The sequence below is a fragment of the Larus michahellis genome, chromosome 1 (genome assembly GCF_964199755.1).
Source record: "Larus michahellis chromosome 1, bLarMic1.1, whole genome shotgun sequence".
NCBI classification, from domain to species: domain Eukaryota; kingdom Metazoa; phylum Chordata; class Aves; order Charadriiformes; family Laridae; genus Larus; species Larus michahellis.
This window is the reverse complement of record NC_133896.1, coordinates 150,921,127-150,942,916: the sequence shown is the minus strand read 5'-3', so window position 1 is coordinate 150,942,916 and position 21,790 is coordinate 150,921,127. Positions and strand designations below refer to the sequence as shown.

The 21,790-nt window shown below is 42.2% G+C and overlaps 3 protein-coding genes across 36 annotated transcripts in view; 2 read left to right on the top strand and 1 right to left on the bottom strand.

The window, feature by feature from the left end:
- Nucleotides 1-1,166: 1,166 nt before the first annotated feature.
- UNC50 (unc-50 inner nuclear membrane RNA binding protein) lies at nucleotides 1,167-6,043 on the bottom strand. 2 transcript variants are annotated; one of them, XM_074608812.1, is made up of 6 exons: nucleotides 5,906-6,043; nucleotides 5,111-5,394; nucleotides 4,105-4,225; nucleotides 2,194-2,333; nucleotides 2,015-2,116; nucleotides 1,167-1,475 (listed from the first exon to the last, which is right to left on the bottom strand). In XM_074608812.1, the coding sequence occupies exons 2-6, from the start codon at nucleotides 5,388-5,390 to the stop codon at nucleotides 1,339-1,341; spliced, it is 780 nt and encodes a 259-aa protein (XP_074464913.1). In that variant the 5' UTR covers nucleotides 5,391-5,394; nucleotides 5,906-6,043; the 3' UTR covers nucleotides 1,167-1,338. The 2 variants fall into 2 exon arrangements, with proteins under 2 accessions (XP_074464913.1, XP_074464923.1); XM_074608822.1 differs by having other exon boundaries at nucleotides 5,513-5,991.
- A 7-nt stretch (nucleotides 6,044-6,050) lies between these two features.
- Nucleotides 6,051-10,140, top strand: COA5 (cytochrome c oxidase assembly factor 5). Its single transcript, XM_074608834.1, has 3 exons — nucleotides 6,051-6,250; nucleotides 7,091-7,174; nucleotides 9,415-10,140. The coding sequence occupies exons 1-3, from the start codon at nucleotides 6,149-6,151 to the stop codon at nucleotides 9,454-9,456; spliced, it is 228 nt and encodes a 75-aa protein (XP_074464935.1). The 5' UTR covers nucleotides 6,051-6,148; the 3' UTR covers nucleotides 9,457-10,140.
- A 1,492-nt stretch (nucleotides 10,141-11,632) lies between these two features.
- INPP4A (inositol polyphosphate-4-phosphatase type I A) overlaps nucleotides 11,633-21,790 on the top strand; it is a 133,261-nt gene continuing 123,103 nt past the window's right edge. For 8 of the 33 annotated variants that reach the window (XM_074608649.1, XM_074608652.1, XM_074608632.1 and 5 more), the window contains exon 1: nucleotides 16,024-16,221. The gene's annotated coding sequence lies outside the window, so the exon portion shown is untranslated. Of the gene's footprint in view, nucleotides 13,543-16,021; nucleotides 16,222-16,471; nucleotides 16,603-21,790 lie in introns of those variants that run through there. The other 25 variants (XM_074608617.1, XM_074608527.1, XM_074608544.1 and 22 more) reach the window with 10 other exon arrangements.

The following is a 21,790-nucleotide window of genomic DNA, read 5'->3' as shown; positions in this document are numbered from 1 at the left end:
TCTTTCAAGAGGACAAACTTTGATATCTCTTAAAGGGAAGGTACACAGGCCCTGAGTCCTTCATTGATTTCAAGGGTATCGCACCACAGGGCACTAAATATGAAGTATTTTTACTGTTGAACTGAAGTGGGTGATCACTGGTGCTGGGATTCCTGCTTGGGAAAAGGTGTACAGTTGGGCTGCAGCTGCCTGCAGGACGGGAGCTTGTGCTGTTAGCCAGGGTGGGAGCAGGGATCCTTTGCCTCCCATGGATCAGCAGCTCAGTGCTTTCCTTGTTAAAAGGGGAACGTTGCTCAGTGTCTGCTGAGAGGGGAACATGATTCTCTTCAAGCCTTAACAGTGGCTGAAACACACAGTACTGTAAGATGCACTGCCAGCATATTTGGTATTTTAAGATATAGTTTTTCCTTAGAGATCAAATTCTAGTATTGAAATATTAAGACTTACTGTAAGCAGTTTACTCTTGCATTGTTTTGGAAACTGAATCCTAGTGCTCATGTTTCATACTGAACACTCTGTTTTGGAAAGCTGTCATCTTCATTTTCCAGAAGGTATTGTTTGTGACCATCAGTTTATACTCTTGCCTTGTGGACTTTGCAGCTGCAGGCATTGCCACCAGCCCACCCTTATAGCCAAACTTAAACTTGTACTTTCCTTCCATGTTCATCAACCTGCCACTCATAGCAGTGGATGTAATAATACCCACTGGACTTGTAGAGATTGGGTTTCAAAACTTGCTGCTATATTGGAAACCTGATATGGGTCATGTTAATTGTGCCTTTCATCACTGTTTCTTCTGTGTGCCAGAGTTGTCCATGTATATTTGAAGTAGTCATTTAAATAAATCTGTTCTCAAGTTCTTTCATAAAAGGAGGGGACAGTTCTGTATCTAGAGACAGTTGTTGCTTTACCATTGCAACACAATAACGATCCCTACTTTCACACAGTCCCAGGGCAAGGTATTCCAGTATTATTCTTAAATAAAACTGCTTCTCAGTGCCACTTAAAACCCTTATAACGTAGAGCTTATGCCAGTATGTGCAAAATACTGCAGTAAGAGTTATGCTAAATAGACTTGTTGCAGTTAAATTTAAGCTACAGAGATGTTCAAGTAACTTGTTTTTAGGAATGTACTGCAAAAGTATTTGAACAGAATTGCTAACATGTTTACTGTTGTAAATATTTTAATAAAAAAAAGGACACTTCAAACTTTTTTACACAGTTATCTACAATAAAGAAAAATTTACAACCATTTACAAAGTGTTCTTAACTTTTTCTTTACTGCCAAGACAGCTAAGATAAAAACAAAATAAACATTACATACATGAAGTCCTGGTTTTATTTCACTCTGTATTTATAAAAGGAACAAAGCATCTTGGTGAAGTTCCATCCACATGCTAATGAGATCAAATAGAGCATGATGAGAAGTGCGAACGGATACAAAAGAATAGCTGTGTTCTTCAAAAAGGGCAACGCTGAAACAGAAGCAACAATGAAGCAAGTATAAAGTAGTACTCCTTCAAAAATGGTGCTTCGTTTAGAATAGCAAAAAAGCCTGTACAGCTCTGCCAGCCTTGGTCACCTCTGCCCTACTACTCCTGCCATTAACACAGACGAAAGAGTACTTGAGTTAACTGGTATAGGTAATGCCCTGGGGAAACTGTTTTACCTAAAACTACAGCATTAAACTTGCAACAGAATTTTTATCCCGTGCAGACATTTTGGCCTAGATTTACAGAGGAGTAAGAAAAACAAGTTGTGGTGCTACAGGTCTAGTACAAGAAGGGAACTGGGTATGGCGAACAATATAAATTCCTTGGTTGAGATGTCCACCCAGCTGGAAACATGGATTGGTAAGTTTCTATCAAACTTCTTTTACCATGAAGAAAGAATTACTTCAACACCCAGCTGAGCCTCTGCTTTACAGATTAACAGACTAAGATCAAATTAATAGACTGAAGTCACACTCTTGTTTTTTAGTCAAACGAATAGAAAAGAAGTTGCTGTTACTTACCACTGTATCCTAGGAATGTCACATAGATATAATAACCGATTGCAATCAGCCATAATGTATTCCCAACAAAATACCCAATGACAGAATCAGATATGATGACATCTGAAAGAGACAACTGCTCTCAGCTGTTTTGATAAGAGCATGATTTTGAAGCAGAGAACACAAAATATGCTACTTACAGTTGATGAAAAACAGCTGGATAAAATGCAAAATGACTAGAAGTGGATAGAAAGCGTTCAGATGAACATCAAAGGCATATCCCCACTCCACATCATAGTCTCTGTTCTGCTGCTTCACCAAGTACTTATTAGAAATGAACCTACATGAAAAGGTATTTGAGAATGTTGTTAATGTGAATCTATAAAGCTGACTGACAAAATGTTGGTTTGAGACAGTAACCCATATGTGGTCCTAACTCTATCCCGACAAAGTATCTGGGAGAAAAATATCCAAGAATTATGCAGACCAGGCTATCGTTAAAACATTTCTGTTAAAACTATTATTACATTCCTTGCATTCGCCAGGCAGCTGAAATACACTGCTGGTAATGCAGAAACATAACTTTTTTAAAACAGATCGGTGCTACAATTTGTCAATGCAGTTACAAATTCTCAGACAGCGTGCCACTTTTGTTTGTACACACAGGGAGGTGACTTCAGACAAGTGCTTGCACATGCTCAGCGCACCTCACACAGAACTGGTGCACTGCAAGGACAGGAGGAGGGCAGGCCAGCGCTCTTAAGATGAGCCCGTTCTTCTCATTGAAAAGAAGCGCTACCAGAATGCGCAGCGCTTGGTGTTACAGACTGCAGAACAAGCCTTGAGACTTTGTGAACTTCGGCTGAAGTTCTGCTGACATCAGAAAATTATTCCCCTTTAGAAGAGGAACAAGAAGTCAATATATGCTCAGAAATAAGAAGTTAAGAGACCAGAGCTTTCTTGGTAGCTTCCCCTGACCTACTATTTGTGCCAAGGGCAGGGTCAGAAAGAGGCAGAGCCTGGGTGCAAGGTGTGAAACAAGGCAAGAAGGGGTTTAAACTCATTAGGAATCAGGGAAGCTTTTGAAAAAAAGATGAGCCTGCACTGAAACAAGGGACTGGAACCAAACTGGAGCCAGGCGACTGGTGTTTAGACCTGCGGGAAGCTGCTGACTAAAGGACAGAGGGAAACCAACAGTCACTCAAGTCTTTCTGGTTCAGGAGACTGCATCCAGAGTCACAAATTGCTGGAAGATGGGGGGAAGCATTACTATATGCTCTTCCCCAAGCAATTTATAGGTTGCTGCCCCAGACAGGAGCAAGTCAGATGGACCCTTCAGCTACAGTTCTTTTGTAGATGACAGATCAAGATGTCAGCTTGATTATTAAGAACTCTTCCAAGTGCCCTTGCTTCCTTAAGTTCTTGGTAAAATAAAAATTCTTCCTTTGGTGCCCTCTCCTTGCCACTGTGCAGAAACTGTGACTTCCTGTTGTTTCATGGTTCCCTTGCTGATGCAGGACACATCTGTAATGTGCTGAGGCCTGGCTTATATATAAAGTGACTCACTGCTGCCTCTCCCCTTCCTTAAGTCCCTGGACATTACAGGATAAAACTGTCAGTGACTACCACCAAAGCAACAAAGGCAACATGCATGAAATGGAACAGACATTGCTTGTAGTGGAAATAGCTACAATCTTCAGCAAGAAGCATGGGCCAATTGTATATTGCCCTACTTACTTAAACATCATCATCCTCAGCCTTATTTTACTTAAGCTATTCTACCAAAATAAGGAATTAATTTATTTATTTTTAATCACCACATTTTTTATTTGACATTATTGCTGAAGATTAACCAGCTCAAGAAGAAAGAAAACAAGCTGAAATGGTCATCATAGTACAGACTTTTTGAACATTCATCTTCTGCAGGAAATAAATAGTAAAGAAAAAGCAAAGCAACATTTTGAAACAATTCCCGCAACGGCACAAAACCTGTAGTCAATACATACTTTATAGTTTTGCCCCAAACAGAGAACAAAGCATCTTGCAAACAGCAGACAACTATCCATGTCCAAACAGCAACACTGAGCTCAGTTTCAGACATCACTACTTACCACATCAGAGTAGCAATCAGGAGACCGACGCCTACGCAGTCTATGAATACAACCCAAAGTAGCAGCTTTATTGTTTCAAAAAAACCCATGTCCAGCACAAATCCAAATCCTACAGTAGACACTGGAGGGAGAAAAAGATTATTAAAGTTAACCATGGAAAAGAAACCAATGTGTTTTGTTCAGTATACCATTACAAAATCTCCAGTTTCCTTATTATTTTTCCTCCATGAAATTTTCAGTCCAACAGCTCTTTTTTTCCCCATCAAACACTAGGTATAATGCAATTTATTTATAATATAATCCCTTTCACAGATTGGGGGACACTCATCTGTACTTGGGCTTAATGATAAAATACCAAATTATATTGCTCCACCTAAACTATTTTTTAAAAATTCACACAATGCTAATGTTTTATAAAAGCTCCTTGTTAACCCAAACCATGTGTGTGGTGATACATATTTTTGTTTCAGCATTAACAGTTTTGATATTACTATCATCAATGTGCTACATTAAAGACGACTAGGGTAATGTTTCTTACTGTGTCTTCAATTCGATCTAAAAATAGGAGACACTTTGTTTATAGTGTAATTCTGCAACATACGGAATCTCACTAGGGCCTTTATCATAAAACCAGTATTTTTTGGTTTAACTGTAACATTCAGATAAACCAAATGTTCAGTATTTTTTTGCTACACCATTACTGTGTGGCATGGGGTTTTATTACTGTCTGTAAAACTACAAGGAACCACATAGTTTGAAACTCAATACAAAATGAATTGCAATAGAGAGATTACTTCAGGACTACGTAGTATTAGTTATGCCTTCTGTTTTCTAATTCTCACCTTAACTTCCAAAAGGTTAGGCCGTTTTCCTGTATTCTACCTTGATTAAAAGATAATCCATATAGATTGGTTGTGTTTGTGTGTGCGTGATTAGAAGGACCATGAACGTTCATCCCTAAACCTTCCTTCCTTCTCTTTTATGCTGTCTATTCCCCAGCACTCACCGCAGAGCCAGATACTGAGAAGTACTAAGAAAGCAGGATCATCTCTCGCCCATTGGTCCTTCGTCTGTTTTCTGTAGTGAAAGTTCCTATAAACCCTCTGTGGTGAAGTAAACAGGTAAAGCATCTGCCAAAGAGCAAACTCAAAGTCCATCTGTCGGAAGTGGAAGAGCCTCCGCAGGTACTTGTAGCGTTTTGCCCCAGCTGTGTGCCTCGCAGCATCTCTGGGGCTCAGCGCACCGTTGCCCTGGCTCCGGGAATTAACTGAAGTGGTCGGCAGCATTTTGCTAAAGGAGGAATTGCAAGAGATGCCTTTGGTTTTGCATGTAATGAGAAATAAAATCACGCAACGCAGGCCACACCTGCAATAGCGAAGTTACAAAAACTATAAACCATGATACTTACAGGCGAGTCCACCATGGCCCGGCAGTCACTTTGCTGACCGCTGGAGGGACGGCAAGTGGGGAACCCAGAGGAGACAACTCTACTGCCCGTCGGGCAGCCACAGGCCCGCGGCTCTATCTCCTCAGGGACCCTCCCGGCACCCCGCCTCCAAAAGCGCTTCGAGGCGTTAACGGACGACGAGCTTCGCGGGAGGCGAAAGGCCAGAGCAGGCAGCCCGGTGGCAGGGGAGGGATTACCGGCCTCCCCCCCTTCACCGCCGACACCGCCCTCACTCCACAAACAGCCGCCGCCCCCTCAGCGAGACCCGCGCCTCAGCGGGAAGCGCCGAACGCCGCCCTTCCCACCCTCCCTCAACGGTCGTCGCCCTACCAACGGCTAGGCTCGCGCCCTCACCTGCTGTCCCGGCCCGCGGCGCGACCCCCGCCTCGCCCGGGCCCGGCACTGCCGCCACCCCCGCCCGCAGCCTTCCGGCAACGTCCGCGGCGCAGGCGCTCGGGTTTCCTTCCTGGAGCCGCCCCACTTCCTTCCTCTCCCCGCCGGAAGCGGCGGTAGGGCTCGGGGCGCCAAGATGGCGGCAGCCGCGGGTGGTGGTGTCTGGGTAGGCCGCAGCGAGGTGTAAGAGGCGGCCTCACCGCTATGCCCAAGTACTACGAGGATAAGGAGGAGGACGGGCGGGCCTGTGGGGGGGTGAGAGAGGACCTGCGGCAGTGCCTGCTGGAGAGCCCCTGCGTCCTGCAGGTGAGCGCTGCCGCCTTCCTGGGAGAGTCCTGTGGACCTCGCCCCACCCCCGGGTCAAACCCTGAGGGAACCGAGGCCCGCTCCCCGGTCTCGGCGGGCTAGGCGAACGGGAAACCGCTGCTCGAGGCGGCCCCTGCCATACCCGCGGCCCTTCCCGGTGTTCGGGGGCGTCTTCTGTCGGGGGAGAGCCGCTGTTCGGGCCGGGGTGTGGCTCTGGGCGGGGAGCGGCGGCCTCCCGCTGGCTTGAATCGGCCCTCGGGGGAGAGAAGCTGGTATTTCATCCCCTTCAAGCCTGTTAATTAGTGTTTTAAGTGGCTGAGGCAGCTGGGGTTGTTTAGCCTGGAGAAAAGGAGGCTGAGGGGAGACCTTGTCGCTCTCTGCAACTACCTGAAAGGAGGTGGTAGAGAGGTGGGGGTCGGCCTCTTCTCCCAAGTAGCAAATGAGAGGACAAGAGGAAACGGCCTCAAGTTGTGCCAGGGGAGGTTTAGACTGGGTATTAGGAAAAATTTCTTCACTGAAAGGGTTATCAAACATTAGAACAAGCTTCCCGGGGAAGTGGTGGAATTGTCATCCCTGGAGTTTTTTCAAAGACATGTAGATGTGGTGCTTAGAGACATGGTTTAGTGATGGTTTTTGTCAGAATTAGGCTGATGGTTGGACTACATGATCTGAAGGGTCCCTTCCAACCTAGACAATTCTATGACTCTATGATTGTAAGAAAGCGTAAGTCAGCATACTATAGCAAAATCCCAAGTAAATCTGGTCTGAAGTATTTTGATGTCTCTATGACAAGCTGCAGAAATCCATTAGGTTTTTGATGCTTTATTTTTCATCTAACAGGAAAACAAAAGCCCTAAGCAATGCTTGAAGGAAGGACACTGTAGGAGTTTGCAAATGACATTTTTTGCATGCAAAAGATCGATGGTAAGTGTTTGTGGTGTGTTTTCTGCTAACAGCCTGGCCTTTTCCCTGTTTTCAGAAGAAAACCACTTTTAATTCAGTAAAACTCGTGTCATTAAGCAGAACAGGTCTTGCCTTTGAATTCCATTTAAAATGTGGATGTTGTACACTGTTCTAGTGAAGAAAAAGTCCTAGAGTGTGAACAAGACGGAAAAAAGCATATTTAAATTGAATTAAGCTTAGTATGTGACAGATAAATGAGTAGGTACTTTTACCTTTTTTTTTTTTTTTTTTTTTTTTTGCTAAAGCTTTGGTTTAAACAATATTAGTAGATCAGGTAGTTGTAGGATACTGGCAAGCTAATTTTTGTCTATCAACAAAGACCATTTAGGTGAAAAGTGTCCTACTGAAATAGAGTTCCACTGTTGAAGGAGGCTCTTGCATTCAGCAGTTTTCTTGGAGGACTTGAATTCATGACAAAGAATAGTTTTGGTTTTTTTATATAGAGAGCTATCAAATATGGTACTGAGAAGCCAGTTGTAAAAATGTAGTTAGATGAAGTTTCCCCAATTTTGATGAGTTCTTTGTTTAGAAACATCTTGCTTGTGTTTCCATAACACTTAAAAATATTTAAGATGTGGCAAAGATGGTATCAAAACTTTCTAAGCATGAATAGTGCAGGGCTCGTTTTTATTTTTAGCCAATGTGATACACAATGAAGAACATACAGCTGAAACGACCTAAATTTTTTCTTCCGTTCTGTATTTTTGCTTAAGTCGTAGCAGCTTTTTATACCTCTCCTATACAAACTATTAATCCATAAAGTGGCAAATGATCATTTCTGGGGACAGGAAAAAATACAGTCTATTTAATGCTTGAAATACCTTTTTGATGTTGCAGTAGCAATATATGTTTCTCCAGATGATGGGCCTGTATTTCTGTCTGTAGGTTGTTAGGTTCATGAAGGTTGTTAGGTTCATGAACTAAGGTTCATGCAGGAAGAGGCCTGGCTCTTGTATGATTCTATTTAACTGCTCCAAATTCTAAAGATGAAGAATGACCTTTTTTTTTTTTTTTGTCGTGTTAACTCTAAATTTCAATAATCGCCTTCTGCCAAATTTGCTACTTAGTATAAAGGTGAGGCTTAAAGAGTATTTAAAAACAAGTTAGACACTAAATGCAGATATAACTTACAATATGCTAAAATCATTAGGGATTTTACCTCGATGCTACTTTCTTTCAGAGGAATAAACGTTAGCACACTTCAGATATTAAAGTCGGAGCAAGGTTTAAAGTGGAAGCTGCTTGGTTATTGTATAAGCTGTGCCATCTTACAGTTTAGCTCTTTACAAATTCTGCTGCAGTTCTGAATCCTGAAAGAGGGTTAATTAGTGGTGGTAAAAGATATCTTCTCAATCTAATATCTGAATATGGCTGAATTGCACTCTGTAACTGCCATCTTCAAGACTGACTAAATTCAGAAGAATTCTCCCAAGATCAAAGTATGTTTTTCTGCTGCACTGGGAAAGAACTTGCAATTTAACTTCAGTAAGTGCTGTACCGTAGCTATAATTTCAGCTTTAGTGCCATTTTTTGCCTTCCATTAATTGCTTTTTTGTAACTGCCGAGAAGAAACTTTAAGATTTTACAAGCTGTATATTGTGTCAGTGTTTACTGATTTTTTTTTTTTTTCAGACACTTGTTGTATTTGAATTATCCCTGTCCTCACTGACATTTGCAGTGACTCCCACTTCAACCCAATCTGAATTTTCCTCCTTCGGCTTGTCAATTAAGTTTGGAAAAACAGATCTAAGCAGATTTACACTACTGTGTTTTTATGTGTTCCTTGCCATACCACTATGCTGTTCTGTCATTTGTGTTGCTAGCTGTTTATTTCAGAATGCACAGGACGCTTATCACATAATTTTAATTTTGTGTGAGATTTAAGATAATACAATGTCTGTTTCCTTAGAAGAACTATATGACTTGGTTACATACAGTAGAGCAGGTTGCACTGGATGCGTTCGTGTGCAACCTGCTGTAGGTGACCCTGCTCTGGCAGGGGGGTTGGACTAGATGATCTCCAGAGGTCCATTCCAGCCCTGTGATTCTGTGATTCTATGACATCACTGATTTTCTTTACAGTGACTTCTGCTTTGTTCTGTGTTTTCTTCTGATGTTACGAAGTGCCAAGATAGCACAAGCACTCTAAAGTATTTCTTTTGCAAAATTTATGGTTTTAATATGTTGACTTCAATTTTCAGTTGGATACCAGGGCAAGATTCAGAGGAAGGAAGGGATACTGAAGTCCTCATGAAGAGACCCAGCCATGGGAAATCAGGGTTCATCAGCACTTTAAGCAAAACAGAGAATAAAGTAAGATGCTTGTGTCTGCTGCATCCTTTTCATGCAGTATTTTCGTGGAAGATGTCTGCTCCTGAGTATTCCGATAGATTGAGCTGGATGTGCATTTAAATGTTAAAAAGAAGGCAAGCATAAAACTGCAAGTTCTGGCCAAAATGGATACTTGTCACACACTTGAAATAAAAGATGTAAAATTCAGAAAAAGCTGCCAAAGTTATCATTCTGTTTTGAAGTGAAGTTGTCTTTTGTGGTTTTACTGCTTCTGATCATGTTTCACTATTACAAAAAGTACAAGATATGGAGCTGTGTTCACTCAGCTGGTATCGCAGAGGATACCTCAGGATAGAGCTGTTTTCAGAGATGACAAGTTGATCGAGGTTGTGAAATGTATGTGCAAGCTGCTTCCTCCCCAATATGTTCGTTACTCAATAAACCTGCACTAATAGGTAGGAGTGGCGATGTTTTTGCACTGCCATGTAAACAAGGATGGCATCTCTTTCCTCTTGCTACAAATTCCTTTTAATATGATGACTGATGTACATGGTTATTAGCACAATCTAGTCTTGTTGAACAACCAGATTAAAATTTGGTTACTCTAAATTAAAGCGTGTCTGATTTATCTTTCAGTCTTCTCGTTGTATTGTCACAAGTACAAGGGAACTGTAGCATTATTCTAGTCAATGACTTCAAAGCTGTATGCCAAGATGTAGCTAATTATATATCTTTGAATGAGGGAAGAGAGGGTTCCTCAGGCCAACAGTTGAGGAGACCATGGCTGCTGTTACTGTGTTCTAGAAGTATTTACAACAGTATTTAAGTTCCTCTGAGATGACCGTGGATGATCTTTCTGCATTATTTTCCCAGCAAGTGTATAAATATAATCTAAACATACGTACAAATGAGGAATGATGATCTGCCTTTTGAAGCCTTTAAGAAATAAATGGTAGTGTAACTCTTACATATGGAAATTCAAATAACTTCAGACAAGCTTATTAGAAACAAGATTAGGAAATAGTGAGAGGGGAGAGTCATAGTAACTGCTTTTCTTGGCTAACGCTTACAGCCACGTGGCTGATTTACATTTAGTCTGAACAGATGCATGCAACACTTACTGTTGGTAAAATTGATGACTTCAGTGACTGAGTGCATGTTGATTATTTAATTCTGTCTGTCTTAAGCAGCTGCTCTGTGACCAGTTGAAGTATGTTTATATTCCTTGTATGTGTAGGATTTTATTTTTGCAATCATAAATCAACACCGATTTCACATTTTCAAGTTCTGTTGATCGTGTGAAAGCTAGTTCATCTGTTCAAGTGCTGTAAATATCCTTTGTTTTCCACAGCCTAGTTACCATATTATGTCTTTACATGTAACAAAATGATAAATTGATGCAACGTCTATAAGAGTATTCTTTACTTAGCACTCTAATTGCAAAGTAATACTCATGGGGCTTCTCCATGGGGAAAAAAAAATTTTAAAAGGGAGTAAAAATAAATTTGAAGCCACTTGTCAGTTAATTAAATGTCAGTGAGAGAGAAGAGTGGGAACGGTATGTGGATTTGGTTGTCAAGGTCTCTCCCATGGTCTGCCCTGCCGCAGGGGACTGTAGGCTTGATGACACAGGTGATCTGTTCCCTTCTCAGCCGTAATCACTAAGCCTCACCTAATGGTGCTGCAGGAACTGCTTTTGGAAAGGAGCAGACAGATGACAGATCATAGACAGATAACCAGTTAAAACTATTTTTAGTAACTGGCTTGATCCAGTGGAGATCAAGTGTTAAAATTAAATGCAGTGTTTGCTATTGGATATCCAAGGTTTTAATAATTAATTTAATAAAATACCTGTATTACTTGATCTGATAGAATTTTAGTGTCAAAAATTCCTAGTGGTTCACTAAGCTATCTAGGACAGTATAAAAATACATATATAATATGTATCAAAATACTGACTTGCTCGAGAAACTATCATTGTTCAATTCCAGTATTGCATAACATAATACTCAGTCTAAAAATAATTTATTATATAATTGCCTTGGGACTTTGAGCATTGTCCTACTTGAGAGCCACTGATGTTTCTTGTGTGAAAAATAATTTGTTTCATTAATAGAAAGCCCTACGCACTATAAACTTGTGTATATGATGTCAGCTTTTTTCCTAATATACAAAATGTTTTTATTTGAATATATTGGTATTTTTAAGTCTCATGCCTGGTGCTACACCATTGGATTTTATTAAAAAATACGTATTTCTAGTCTATGGTAGATTTTGCAAGACTGAACATGTAATGTATTTGAATCTGTGAATATTCAAATATTCCTGAGGTCTGCTGAGGCCAAAAATGAAATGGCACCAAAAGGCTTTTGCTGTTTTTAGAATCACAAATATATGCAGTGTTAATAATTTGTATTGAATAAGTACAGGACACAATTTGCAAAAACCTTTCACTGCTGCTCTGATTTCTCCCATTTGTTTTACATGGTGGCAGAGTCAAAGGGTGCTGAATGCTGTCGAGATTCAGGTCGCAGACTGTGGCTCCATCAGTGTTAGGACCTGTCTGTGTTACTACATCTAGTTTCTCCAATTAACGTGTTCTCTCTGTGGTCCAGTCCTGCAAACATGTTTGTATTTACATAGCTGTGAATACATATTGCAGAACGACTCACATGTTTATTATGATTAAAATAGGCCATGGTCATTTACTCGGGTTTGAAAATTCTTTAGGTCATTAACTCTGTTCTTTCAAGTTAGGATGAAGTGCTAGGCATATTGTTTAAGCAGAATCTGTTTAATGAAGGCCGTTGTGTACATGTATTGAAAAATGAGAGAAAGGGGTTGGTGTTTAACAAGTATGCCTGCACTTATTGTTTAAGTTACGCCTCTTAAATGGAAAGACAAGCATCTTTAAAAAAGAGAGGAAAAAACCCAAAACACTTCTGAAAGCTTTTTGCTTCCAGAATGTGTGCATTTGTATTACAAAGAGCGTCATTATTTGCTGTTTGGCATAAGAAATTGGTTGTGTATTCTCTCTTCACTTTCAAGTTTCTGGGGAGTAGCAGGTTGGATGATATGCTTCTTTTCAAAGCAAACTTTTAAAATAATATTATTATTTCAGTGGAAGCCTAGAACAAAGTAGACTGACACCTACTCATAAGAAGAGCACTAAGTGAAATCATCTTCTAAAAATGCAACCACAGAATGTAGGTGGTAAGCAGTGTCTGTTGTTTAAGCCTTTGGTTGGAAAACTTGGAAATACAGAACTGTAGCAGCTTTGTTGACATGATGAATTTCACAAGTACTCGTGCTGCCTTAGCACTTGATATCTGGTCATTTAGAGTATGTGTATTTATTCTAAATGTATCTCATTGTCTAAAGCTGAAGAGCACGACAGAGTTTAATTTCTATTGTAAAGTGTAACTGACAGCATAATAACCAGAAACCCTAAGATCCTTTCTCCTTTTTCTTTTCCTGAATGTGCATGCTGAATTGTTTGTCTCTGGTATGGTTTTGCTGGGGATATCTTCAGAAGATTATTAACCAGTTATTGCTGGAAAGAGTACATTACATGATGACTTGATTGACTGGCTGTAGGAAGAAAATTCTGTAAACATAGAGAGCAGCTTCCTGAAGTGGACTATGTTTTGTTTTCAGAATTTACAGTAGGTTGATTAATAATGTCCGTAAACATTGAAAGAAGAAGCAGCAACAAGATTAGCATTTTAATAGCTGCTTAATGATATCTGTAGCAGGTGATGTATTTCAGATAATAACGTGGTTTAGTAGATAAACATTGAAATTATTTTTACATATCAAGCTGACATTCATTTGTCCTGATGAAAGCTTTCATGTGCCATATTCTTTCTTTGCATATAGGTACTAATGAGCTGCAGTGAAATGGAAATGTATTGTTTCTTAAAGATTCTTAGTATCAGAGGAAATGATACAAATGAATCTCTGACTTACAACAAGATATTCAGAACTATTTTTACAATATTGCTACTATTACTTTAAAAGGAGCTAGGTAAAAAATGGTGAGTATAGAAATTGGTTTGTAATTCATAAGTTCCAATGATAAAACGTGCTATTGTAAAATTGTATTGTGTTGTCCCTCATTATCATGAAGGATGAGGAATATAGAATTTTTCTATTCAATTTATGGCAGGAATTTTTAAAGGCCTTTTTGGTGGGGGAAGTTTTGAGGTCTTTGGATACTGGGGAAGATGAGGGTAGACAGAAACTGATTATCAGTATTCTAAAATTTTGCATTGCTCAATGTAAAGACAGAGACTATGTAAGCCCTTTATCAGCTGAGACTGGACATCCAGTGAAGTGTCCCTGTCTTCCTGCTTTATATTGGCAATTAAGGTAAGAGAGTTTAACACCCTTCATTTAGTCTGACCTCCTGTGAAGGTTAAGTTTTTATGCTAGAGAAAGTTTTTCAGTCTGCTCTTTTTCAGTCTGCTCTTTTCCCAGTGTTCAATGTTCAGCTTTGTATTCTTTTCCTGGATGTATAACCTGAGATTTGATTATAAAAATAAAAAAAATAAAAATCTGAGCACTATGCTTTTTCAGCTGTTCCAGAAATCTTAGGTGATGGCCCAGTTCTTTTGTTTCCCATAGTGCCAGCTTTTGTGTTGTCTACAAGTATAATCAGCAGTGAATTTCTATATGCTTCCACATCTCTGAGGAAAATGTTGAGTAGTCTTAAACCTGGTAATGGTCCCAGGGCAGCTTTCCAAGTACCTCTGCTCAAATACAACTCCCCTCTGACAATTAGTTTTTGAGGTTCGTTACTTAGATTTTCTTAATCAAACAAATCTGTGATGTTACCAAAAAATGAGGAAAGTGAAAGACCTGCCTACCCTATCTGCTCCTATCCCATCAGGTTTTCTCTTTTTTTTTTTTTTTTTTTTTTTAAATTTTTTTCCTGGATGACTCAGACTGCTCTGCCTATAAGTGACCTGGTTGTTCTCTGTGTCCCTCCTCAGTGCTGGTGCAACACAAGCGCCCTTCTGGTCTGTTGGGGTTTAGTGCTATTTCGATTTACTGATGCTAAGTGACACGGTTCAACCAGGATCTCAGGTGGGGAGTTGTCCAAGCCTACTGGTTTTAAAAGGTCATATTATGGTTGGTGACTAAAATTATCATCAGCTAGAAATAAACTGCAGTGTTCTGTGTTTCTTAGCCCTGTTGAACTCTGTATTTAAATTGAAGGGTGCTTAGTGACAGTGTCTACTTGCTTTCTAGCCTGTTCTGGCCAAGTATATTTAATATTTTTATGAGAGGGTGGCTTTAAACTTGCATGATATGCAGAGCAACTCCAATTTTCAGTCTTCCTTTTGTTTAAAAACATGGCATGGTACATTAGCTTTGTGCCAAACTATGACCAAAGACAAATGTTAAAAATCACGTCTGACTATTGAAAAAAACCCAAAACTCTCCTCTGTAAATTCTGTCCGATTATTTCTTTTTTAAACAGAAATACTTGGATCAGTCCTGTTACACAGCTAAAAATGGAATTTCACCACTGACAGGTGGAAAGAAAAATGAGAAATTCAGGCTGTACCAGTTGGCTTCTCCATCCAAATTCAGATCAAATTGAAGACTTGAGCTGGCAACTTCCAGCACCAGCGAACTGCAACAGGCAAATTAAAATTCTTACACTAGAGTGGTGTTGGGACTGACTCAACTGGTAGTTGGCAGCAGTCCTCTGCAGATCATACACAGTTGGCTGGAGGCATCCAGACAAGTGTGTCTGTGCGTGTCTCACTAATTCCCCCCTTCAGCATCTTCCCTGCGTGCAGGAGCCCCTCACAAACCTCCTGGGAATTCCCAGGGGGGGCCTGCAAGTAACCTGTCTGTTCCTTGGCATTTGTACACCCTGTAAAAATAATAGAATGAGCCAGAGCTGGCCTGGGACCTCTTCTTGCATTCTTTCGAATTACACTTAATGCTGCTTGGTTAAAGTTAAGCTAAAGTTAAATCCCTCATTGATAGCATTGATACGTATAGAAATCGGTTAAGAAATGGAGCCCAGACTCCACCTGTACAGCAGTTTCAACAAATGTAGCTGGTTGAGCCAGTTTATCAAGCAAATTCAGGTGTGGACTATGAATAAGGAGGAATGGAGGAAACATGCTGACGTTTTTCTTAGGAAAGAAGCAATCTTGATTATTATCTCAAATTATTTGGCCCAAGCTTCATAGCTGCCATGCGGGAACTTCTCAGACCTGTGATGCTTGCTTTCTTGAAATCCCTAATTCCTGTCTGCAGATGATGACACAAGAGCATCCCTGTTTCTATATTTTTTGCGTCCTTTGGAGCGGGAGATGACAAAGCGCGAAAGAGCAGGCAGCTGGCTCGCCGGGAAGGCCGGAAGGCGAGCCTCGGGTAACCGGAGGCTTATTGAAAGCCGGTTTATTTCAGCGCTGACGGGAGGGCGATGCCAGTCTTGCTGTGCCTGCGCCTTACGTCCCCGTTACGTGCCGTACCCCGCCCGCCTCCCGTGGCACGGAGCAGCGGGGCCCACCGGCGGCGGGAGGCCGAGCCCAGCGGCGGGGCGGGGCCGCCGGAGCCGCTGAGGGTGCGGCGCCGGCGGCTGCCGCGGGGCGGTGCCCGGGGCTGCGGAGGTAAAGCGAGGGGAGCCTGCCGGGCACCGGGGAGAGCAGCCCTGCCGCGCTCGGGAGGGAGAAGGTGCGCTGCCGGCTCCGGTACGGCTAAGGCGGGAGGCGCCGCTGACAGCTGCGGGGCGGGGGACGGCGCGGGGCTCCGCCGCAGGACCGGTGGCAGGGCGCGCGCGGGGGGCGGCCGTTGGAGTGGTGGCAGCGCGCGCGGGGGGCGGCCGTTAGAGCGGTTGGAGTGGTGGCAGCGCGCGCGGGGGGCGGCCGTTGAGGGGTGGGGGGGCCGTGAGGGGTGCCTCCTCGCCAGCCGTCGCCGCGGAGAGCGCCCCGTCCCGGGCCGCGCACCGCCGAGCCCCCATCTTGCGAGGGGGAAGGAGGCCCCGGCAGCCGGGTTTGCTTCGTGCCGCGGCGCGGTTTCGGGCTCCGTTGTTGTCATCTGCAGCGCGGTGCTGCGTTTGGCGGCGTTATTGGGTACGTTGTTACGCGTTTATCTGTTATTGAGGTTCGTCCTGAGCGTCCGTGAGCTGTGCCGCGTGTAAATAAGGGCGTATAAACAGCTGACTCGGGAAGAGATGCAAGGGCGAGCCATCAAAAAAACCCGATGGTGTTGCTTTTAATTTATTATTTCAGTGGGTGGCTGAAAGCTCCTTCGCGTTTCTGTTTCCAGGTATTTTTACGGGATCCATGCTTTTTGGTATTAGCCTGGACGCTTCTTTTATGGCTTTGTGCTGCGGCGTGGGTTTGTCAAGCAGCGAGGAGGCTGGCAGGCCCCGCGGCCCTGAGAAATTTAGTGAGCTGCCGTGTTCATGGTTGTGGTGGTGAGATGACCCCGGGGTGAGGTGTTGTGGTTGGGGCCATAAGTAGCGCTGCACCCTCTGCACCTGCATGCTTTCGTGCTCAAAAAGAGTCATGGAAACACTTGTGTGGGCAGCAGGCCACGTCCTGATGTGGGATTGTCCCTTCAGGGTTGCTAGCAGAAGTGTGAAAAAGTGAAGATCGGTGGGTCTGCTCATGGTTGCTGTCTGATGATGCATGGTGCACCCGTGCTCCTCAGTGAGCTCCGCTTTTTCGGCAGCGATGCCATCGTTTGGGGAATAGGGATTGAAGAGCAGAGCTTTGCGAGCAGAGTGCCCTGTGGAAAGTGATAGGATGTTTAAGAACGTTTAACCTCCGTTAATTTATTACAGACCAGCTTTTATGATTCCTTTCCCATGTAGAGAAGCCTTAAAAGGAAACAGATTGTATGTTTAGTTTGGTGCATATTTCAGATTTTTGCCCATTTATTAAGCTGGAATATGGTTGTAAAATACAGTAGGACTGTCTTTGCACTGCCTTTGCAGTACTGATGCACCATCATCTGTTTCACGTGGCTTTGATGGAGCAGTGCAAGAATGAACTTGTAGCTTTGTCCCAGTGGCATACATTTACCCCCATACAACGAGCAAAGTCAATATATACTGGTCAGCATGGACTGCATGTGCTGCATAGACGGTAGAGAGGCTTTTGCCTGGGCAGTCAGGCACTGTGTTGACAGTAGCTCTCCATCTGCAGGCCAATATACTTCTGCAGAAGTCTCTAGTATTGAGGTTGGCTGTGTTGGCAATAGAGAGCTAGCTGGGAAGGTCTTGCTGGGTTACTTCTTAAGTAACAGGAGCAGAGGCTCTTGTGTGTTTGCATGCCCTCAAACTCTAAAGCAAGGGAGATGAGGTAGCAGAACCCTGTTGTCCTGGAAACAAGATTATTTGTTTCCCCGTGAGGAAGCACAGTTTGCTAATGCTCTTTTTCAAAAGCTTTTAAGTTAGAACCTTATTAAGGTTTTTCCTGCTTCTGATGATTTTAATTCAATGGGCTACCTTGCTTCTAGGAACTCAGAGAATGCAATATCTTGCCAATTTTTTCACAAGTCTCTGTGACTCTCAATGCGAATGTTAGGTGGGAGCAAATTGAAGGGGGGGGATATATGTATTTTTGGCAAGAACTTGAATTTCAGTGTTCTTAAATTTAGAAGTTCTGGCACTTTCCAAACTTTGACGTGGATGTGACCTCTTTTATTCACTGCTCCCTGCTGTCAGTACCAAATCATGATTTCAGTCCTGCTTTCAAGTATCCGTATCTAGGCTGTATATATTTTTCTTGATACATGACAACTTTGCCTGTGATTTAATTTATTTTTAATGAGCTAATTTTAACTTAATCTATAGTGGGTGGTAACTTGTAGGGACCCATGGAGAAACAAAGAACCCTGACAAAGTGTGGCGAAGGAGGCACGTGATTTTCAGAGGGTGTTTGGCTCCGTTACTGAAGACAGTGATCACTCCTCTGCAGAAACTTATTTACTTCTGTCTCCCTTGCTGTCAGATGAGACAGAAGGCTATACCCCTACTAGGGCAGTAGAATTTTCAGTCTTAAGATCTCGGATATATTGAAGGTTGGACGTCCTCAGCCGTCTCTTAGACCTGTTCAAGTCCAGTCTGGTCGCACAGGTGCTGTATTAAATGGAAGAAGTTCTTCCTTAGGAGTGAAATGACTGCTAGGAGGAGTGGCTGCTCTGTTTCCTGTATGATCTGGGCTCCTTAATCTCTGGATTGTTGTACTGGAATTAGGAAGGAAAATAAGAAGGCAAAGAATCCCCTTTCGGTTCTTGTTTCCTTGTAAAGATTTAATGCAGGCTTCTGGTGTGTACTTTGTAACAGCAAATTTTAATTACCTTGTTGCTAGTACATAAGATGCACCTTTAGAATATAAGAATATCTCTCGGACCCCCTTTGTAGATTACTTTGTTGGAAAAACTTCCCCATTTCTTGCCTAGCTGTGGAGAGCAATTGTCTTGGTTGGAGGTGAAGTTTGAAACCTCTACCTGTTGTCCTTGAAGAGAGGTAGGAGATCAAATAACGCAGGCAGCACAGCTCAGAGCTCTATTTTACGCACTCTTTGCTTCTGCTTGTCACTTCTCTTCCTGTTTCTTTTCTGACAGACTGAATTTCCTCTCTATTGTTGGATTACCTACCTAAATCTCAAACAGACATCCTTTGCAGAAATGTTGTTGGAAAATGTTGTTGAACTTGGAAGAAGAAAGCTTTGGGGTGTATCTACCTCACCCACATCAGTCAGGCAGATAGGCATAGCCTTAAATGTGTTTAAATCACACCCATTGCTGCTTAACCTAATATGATAAGCTATTTACTATAGATGAAGTTGATTCTCCTGGCTTTCGGATAGAAGGATGATTTTCCCTTTCCTGCTTCACAGCAACTTCCCATTGCCACTGCTCTTCTTCCTTTGCTTCCCATGTTCTGTTCTCTGTAGAGGTCTGCTTACTGTAAGGGAAGTGTCGCCACAGATTGGCAGCGTGCGAGACAAAACCAAAGAACAATCAGGGCAAAGCAGGCTGAGAATGAAGTGTGGAGCAGCTGAAGTAAGGAAAATAACAGAAACGTTTGTAAATTAAGGACATGACTGAGCAGAGGGTGTGTGTCTTGGCTGCACAGGGAAGTGGTAGGGTCATAGCTGGCTTTTGTGGTTTGTATGGCACACGATAATGGAAGGCAAACTTCCCAGACTTCCCTGGCAGTTACTGCTGTATTTTCCCAGTTTCAGAAACTGGGGTTAATGACGTTGCATCAGCCAGCACAGATGGACATTGTGCTCCTGCTTATGTCAGCCCGTTGAGCCAGCCACTTTTCTTTCTGCCTCTTGCAGGGGAAAGGGAGGTGCCAGCTCTGCAGAAATATGTTAGCACTTGAAAAAAAAAAAAAATTTGAAAGCTGCAATAAAGTGTATTCACTCAGCAAGAAGGCTGTCCCTGTCCATTTATACTTCCACAGAGTGTGAACTTCTTGAATTTATTATATTTTTACCAAACATGCAATAAATAGTAAATAGGGAAGATATAAGTAAGGTATATCCTAACTTAACTAAAACCATCTTGATGAAATACAAGAGAGTATTGTAGTTTCCCCCTAATCTCCAGGCAACTTGAGATCTTGATCTTAGGTGGAGACTTTCTGTGCAGCTTATAATATTTGACCAAGGATTTGTCTGTGGCTGAGGTTTGTGAATACATGTTTGTATTCACTGAAAGTACTCATTGCATACAGCAGTGACATATTGCTAAGACCTTGTATGAAATCAGCAAGATATTTTGAAGAAGACATTGACATTCTAGACCTGGCCCACTCGTGAGAGTGTAACCCCTTCGATGTTCTTGTATTTCTCACGAAAGCTTGTATTTTTTTTGTGGCCTACTGCTCTGCCATGCTAACAGAGAAGCCTGTTGTGTGAGAGATGTTGCTGTCTAAATACAGCTCTGTTCTTCCAGTTTGTTGCAGACAGTACAGATTTTGTGGAGGAAATAACTGAGCGCGGTGAAAGGGAGTAGCATGGGAGAAAAGGAGTGTGAATATAGAAAGGGGAAAGTGAACGGAAAAGAGTGGGGAGGATGAGAGAGTAGATGGCTTATACAGGAAAGAGGAGAGAGAGAGTGATGGAAAATGCATCCAGTGTGTTTCTGATCTGTATTTCATAGCATTTGCCAGTGGAGCACTTTAAAGTTGTAGCTTCTGTAAAAAACTGGAGGAGTTCTGAACCTGTAGCTCCAGCTGGGGTGTGCTTGGGGGGAATGCAGAAGCATGGGCTAGGCTTTAGAGCTGGGCTTCCCTAGCAGATGCATCCTGAACCTGAGCATATGGGAAGTGAGTGGGGCTGTGCCACACCAAATGAGAACCTGCAGAAAAAGGCCTGCTACAGGTTTTGCGTGCTGCTAACTCCCATTGCTAGATAAGATGCTTTAAAGAAGTTGGGCTCGTCTGCTCTCACAAGCATGGCTATTTTTGTCTTGCTCAAGAAAATAATATGTTTTATCACCCATCTAAACTTTTATAAGAATAATTATTCTTTCCACCATATGACTAGTTATATGAAGCGTATATGTACAGATGTTGCAGATCTTTGGAAACAGTGCACCTCAGTTCCTTGGGGCAGTTTATAGGTAAGGTATCCTTCCTGCAGTGTAGCAAATTGTACAGAATTCTACAAATACAGCCACTGCCTGTGAGTGCCTCTGCACATGCTCAGTTCCTTCCTTTTTTACAAGGCTGACTAGTCAGACTAACTCTGTGCTTGAAAATCTTTACCTGGCAGTAGCCTGCCATATCACTGAGTTTTCTGTAACTTCCTTCCAGCTACAGAAGCATGTACAAGCAAAATGAATTGTGCTTAGAAAGAATTTGATGCCTGAAATTTCTCCTTGCAATGAGTAGGACGTTCTCTAAGGTAGAAATTATGGCTAACAGTCGAGGCACAGAGGACAGTAGACTTGCTGAGAATTTGTTCTTCCAGTCATTCTCTGTTGTTAAATCTATTGTGTTGGGGAAAGTGCAGTGCTGGGCTTACTGCGAGGGTTAGGCATCAGATCTTCCTATAATTCCGGTTTGTGTTTGTTTCAAGCCTTAACCCTTGGCAGTCTGAAGCTTGGATTCAGGCTTTAGAAGAATTTGTCAATAATTGACTAATCTTTGAGAGTTATAATAAGACTTCAGAATTAAATGGCTTTGTGTAAGGTGTCTTAAAAATACTTGCCTGTTTGGAGATTCTTCTGTTCTTTTTCCAGCTCTTTTTCTACATTTTCTCTGTGATGACCAGTGTTATGGGAATAGTTTCT

Excerpts from the sequence above, each read along its gene's own strand:
- COA5 (XM_074608834.1), top strand. The coding sequence starts at position 6,149 with ATGCCCAAGTACTACGAGGATAAGGAGGAGGACGGGCGGGCCTGTGGG. Across the intron at positions 6,251-7,090 it reads AGAGCCCCTGCGTCCTGCAG|GAAAACAAAAGCCCTAAGCA; the intron begins GTGAGCGCTGCC and ends TTCATCTAACAG. Across the intron at positions 7,175-9,414 it reads TTGCATGCAAAAGATCGATG|TTGGATACCAGGGCAAGATT; the intron begins GTAAGTGTTTGT and ends TTCAATTTTCAG.
- UNC50 (XM_074608812.1), bottom strand. The coding sequence starts at position 5,390 with ATGCTGCCGACCACTTCAGTTAATTCCCGGAGCCAGGGCAACGGTGCG. Across the intron at positions 2,334-4,104 it reads CTGATTGCTACTCTGATGTG|GTTCATTTCTAATAAGTACT; the intron begins GTAAGTAGTGAT and ends CTTTTCATGTAG. Across the intron at positions 1,476-2,014 it reads GACATTCCTAGGATACAGTG|CGTTGCCCTTTTTGAAGAAC; the intron begins GTAAGTAACAGC and ends CTTCTGTTTCAG.